At 41.9% G+C, this 4,850-nt stretch overlaps 1 protein-coding gene across 1 annotated transcript in view; it reads right to left on the bottom strand.

Annotated features, from left to right (window-relative positions):
- MYZAP (myocardial zonula adherens protein) overlaps window positions 1-4,850 on the bottom strand; it is a 109,312-nt gene that overhangs the window by 59,972 nt on the left and 44,490 nt on the right. The window contains exon 8 of the mRNA XM_011983205.1: window positions 1,365-1,444. Within this exon, the coding sequence (XP_011838595.1) occupies window positions 1,365-1,444 (80 nt within the window). The remainder of the gene's footprint in view (window positions 1-1,364; window positions 1,445-4,850) is intronic.

Here is a 4,850-nt window from a genome sequence, read left to right as displayed (position 1 = left end):
AAAAAAAAAAAAAAAAAAAAATCAAACCCTAAGATCCATTCTTCTTACTTTGTGTGATGGCCACACAAAGTAGTGTGATTACCAACAAACTACCACACCCGAGGGGCACAGGATTATTTTTCAAGTTCCCATTTGCAAGTTTTATCCCATTTAAAGACGATTATTTTCCAGGGACTGAGAGAGAATTTTTTTTGCACCATTTACAGATATGAGAAGCTATCTGTTTTGGGGTTAATAAAATATTGGAACATCCAGTAAGTTACTTTGATGGGGGGACAGGGAAGAAGGGGTCCAGCAACACAATAAAATATCTGAAATCAATGGCAGAGTACCGAAAAGTCTGGAATCACAGTTGCTCTACATATCCTTTATTTTTGGCAAATGGGGGACAAGTTGAAAGACCTTCTCTACATCAAAACAGAGCAAGCCACATCACAAGACATTTCATACTTTTGTTTTACAACAGCACAAGTTATTCTCCAACACTGCTTGGACTCTTCAATTCTCTGGGGCCGCTGGGGCTGAGCACTGGAAGAAGGGGTCTGGTGGTCTATTTCCCGTGCCCCATCTCTGCCTCAGCACTATGTTAAAGACTAGCAAGCCTCATATAACTTTGAAAACTCTGAAATTGCAACTGAGGAAGGAAAAATGGGTATTTTTTTCAGCACATACCATTTGGCAGGCAGCAAGCCCAACAGTTCTCTTAACAATAGTAACCTAGTGAGATGGGCACCGTTAGCACCATCATACCTGTCTCCCCCCTTTAAAGATGAATTTCCATGTTGCACAAGCAAGACTCAGGGAGGTTAAGTCACTTGCCTGAAACACTCAAATCATCTCAACCTTGTTTTCCTTCACTAGAGACCCCTGAATGGCCTCTCTACCTTTTGATTTCTAGAAGAGACAGTGTACTATACCATGCTTTTCATGCAGAGCTTTATATACTCACAGCCAGAGGACAATGCAAGGTTTTACGAAGCAAAGTTTGGAAACAAAGAAAGATGTTTTAAAATTAGTTTCCAAAGCAAATGGTATTAGTCACAGTTGATGAGTTTTCTCATCAACAAGGTGTATCCTGTGGAGTTCAAGGCGATGGAGAACATTAATAGACTGAACTTCTGCACTTGTGAAAGTATTTGACATGTTCTACTATACTAACAACCAGCCATGGTCTGTAGGATGTGGCTGGAGGCTTCCAAAGAAACTTGCTCCAGATTGTAAGCTATCAGCCCAATGTCACATATGCTTAAGTCTGTAACAAGGGACAACCACACAAATGAAAATGCAAGCGTCAAATGAGGCCATAAAAACACAGCATGTCCACAACCTAAATCCATTACAAGATGAAAGGCATTATGTCTTACCTTTCCTTGTCAGAATCAGTTAACTCCCCAGACATTTCTGTTTCATGTTCTAGGAGTTGAAGTTGCAGTTGATGACGTTCCTAAAACAAACAGAAACTGATATTTTAATCAATGGATCCCAAGTTCAACAGAGAATGTCTATTTAGCAATTCTAGCACTAGGGAGTCCAAGTTTATATGACACCCCCTGGGTTTTACACACCTGCTCAGCAAAGCCCAAACAAGGCTCAAAACTGCCAAGTCAGTTATTGTGTATGTATAGATATATTTATGGGTCAGAGACAAACATCCCAAATAAAACCATTCACGATTTATTTTCTAAAAGTATTCCATCAGCCCAGGCTCAGTGAAAAGTTATAGCTCCAAATAACGATAATCAATACTTCAAATTGGTGGCTTGTCATAGTGTAAAATTCTTTATTATTTTCTGAATCGTCAAGAAAAGAGGCTCTGGAATTCTGGCAATATCCTATATTCTAACCTGTGGTGTTTACACAGGTGTATTCACTTGTAAAAATGTGTTGTGGTCAGAATAATGGCCCTCCAAAGATGTCCATGTCCTAATTCCTGAATCCTATGTGTTATCTGACATGGAGAAAGGAACTCTGCAGATGTGATTAAGTTAAGGATCTTAAAATGGGGAGATCCTGGGTTATCCATTTGGGCCCTTCTAAGGAGGAGGCAGCAGGGTTGGAATCAGAGGGAAGGAGCCTGGAAGATGCTCTGCTACTGCCTCTGAAGCTGCAGGAGGGGGCCACAAGCTGAGGAGTACAGGTAGCCTCCAGAAGTTAGAGAAGGCAGGGAAGTGCACTCCCTTTGGCGCTTCCAAAAGTGATCCAGCTCTGCCAACACCTGGATTTTAGGACTTCTGACCTCTAGGAATGTAACATAATACATTTGTGTCGTTTTAAGCCACTAACCTTGTGGAAATTTGCTATGGTAGCAATAGGAAACATACATGCACCATGCTGTGCACTTTGTACACTTTGCTATATCTATGTATATTTAGGAGTTTGCCCAAAAAAGGAGTCTGGAGTCATTTCTTTGGACCAAGCTGAAAAATGTTCATAAAGACATGGTGCCCGTCATAACCGAAATTGCACTAAAAATACATTACAGATGTTAGTGTAACAAATGTCCTTGAAATGGAAGTTTATCAAATCCCACTCACTAACTGGGAGATTATTTTACTTTAGGTCCTTCTCTGAGAACTAATGGTCCTCATCTTGATGTTCAGAAATTCTACCCTGCAAATTCTTACTAGTTTCATAAATTCCAAACCTCTTTTCTACCAAATTATTAAACACAAATCTTTGAAAATTTAACTGCCACAACTTTGAAGCTAAGCAGTGGTATACAAAGAGGTAGGCCAAAGGGGTGGGGAAACAGTCCACCTCAAGCAGGAAGAGTATGTCACTGAAATATTTAAAATAACAAAGGTAGATCAACTTTGACTGGGGTTTTGTTACTGTTTTTAAATCTCTACAGCAAATGCACATTCTTATGGCCTGACCCGAGCATAACGTTCCTCCTGCCCCCATGTGGCTGGAAGTTTAACATTAGCCCTGAAATAACAGTGATAAAAGCTTTCACAAGTCAATGCCTCCCTCCAAAAAAAAAAAAAGCTGTCGTAAAGTAGAGCAAGGTCTAACTTACAGCGCACTTACAACATTCAGTTTTTTTTTTTAATTGAGGCACAACAAATCTTAAGTGTACACTGCACAATTATTTCTTACATTTGTAAACATCTGTGAAACCACTGCCCAGATTATCTGTTCCCCAGAAGGGTCCCTGGTAGAGAACACTCCTTAAAGGATTTTTACTGATCAGGAAAAAAAGGTGTTTGAAATACAATGCTCAACAAGAGAAACAGTAAACTAAGGTATATGGCAGAGAAGCCATTCAAAAGCACATGGTTTGTCCTTGAGCAAAATCCAAAACGGAGAGTAGGATACGTACACTGCCATAGCCCTGCCTAGGGACATGCCGTTCACGTAGTGTGAGACAGGGATTTGGCCAGATTCCTGCTCTCAAAGATTTATCCCTGGAAAGGAAACAGCGTAAATTGGCCTATCTAATCTCAGCTCAATAAATACAGCATTTCTCTAGCCTAAATGGAAAGGAAGATTTAGAGAAAGGACAATAAATTTCCAAACACTAAAGAAGCAACCAACACCACTTGAGGAAGGTTTTGGGTTTCCTAAATGCTGGCAGGGAGGGCTGGCCTGACCAGCTTCCTGGCTGTACCCATTCACCCCACATGAGGGCTCCATGCGAAAATCAGTGGGGAAAGGCAAGAAACTTGCAGAACCTCAAGAGTACGATGAAGATAAGCATGAAATGGGTCCAGCTAAAAACAACCTGACTCTGAGGGTAGACGCTTAGGCAACCTTGTAACAAAGTAAAAATCATAGCCACAAATGATTGAACCCTTACTATAGACAAGGAACCACGCTTAGCACTTGGCGTGGATTTTTCTCATGCGTTGCTCACAAAAGCCGTAAGAATAAGAAGTACCATTATCAGCATTTTACAGAAATGGAGACTGAGTTTGGAAAAATCAAGTAACTGCAAACAACTAGAAAGAAAGAAACTAGAAAGATTCAAACCTCCAGGCTGTCTGATTCTAAAACCTATGTTCATAACCACTACCTGTGGTCTCTCTGTATGACAGCTTCTCCCCAAACTACCCAGCTATGCTGCCTGCTCACCTTGCTTCTTTATGCTGCAGAAAAACCTGCCACCCAGAGAGTAAGAATCTGAGTTAACTGACATCTTCTGCTGTTGTAAGAGGACAGTAATGTGGGAGAAAGCTCACCCAAGTTCTAGAAAGCCCCCTTGTTGCCCAATCTTCACCACTACCCACTCTGGTCAATACTAATGTTAGTCCTCACTAAGCCAATCATCTACTCTTCAATAAAAGATGGGATTCTGTTTTCCCAGGGGGTAAAAGTAAGCTTGTAATTGACTCTTTAGTTTGCCCGTCTCTCCCAAGTAAAAAGCTAAAGAGCTAAATAGAAGCACCCAGTGAGCTCTGAAGCTCCAAAGTCCTGAACTTAATGCAGTTCCCATACTGGCGACACCTTGCCTTGTTAGAGAACAGTAGAGGGGCTTATGCTGCAAACACCATGAGGTCAGGCGACCTCTTCTCAGAATCACATGAAGCCTGACAGTGACCTTGCTCTTGCTGCCCCTCCTCTGCCTCCATCATCAGATTGGAGATTCTCCGCATCCCGAATGAGTCACAGGGTGCTAATAATGTCAGGGTCTTGGCAGGTCACTGCTCTCTGCAAGCTCTGGGAATGGCCGGGGAGCCATTCCCAGAAACCAGCCACAGCCTCAGCCCTGAACTCCTGGGTCCAGAAGTCAGTCATCACCTGCTAAAGGTCACCCATCCTTTCTCTTCCTTCTCTTCCTTCCTTTTCTCTTTCCTTTCTCCCACCACTTCCTCCTTTTCCTCCACTTCCTGCTTAATTCCTGGCCTCCT

The sequence above is a fragment of the Mandrillus leucophaeus genome, unplaced genomic scaffold (genome assembly GCF_000951045.1).
Source record: "Mandrillus leucophaeus isolate KB7577 unplaced genomic scaffold, Mleu.le_1.0 Scaffold247, whole genome shotgun sequence".
Taxonomy (NCBI): Eukaryota; Metazoa; Chordata; class Mammalia; order Primates; family Cercopithecidae; genus Mandrillus; species Mandrillus leucophaeus.
The sequence above is the reverse complement of the archived record's forward strand: the minus strand, read 5'-3'. Positions and strand labels throughout refer to the sequence as shown.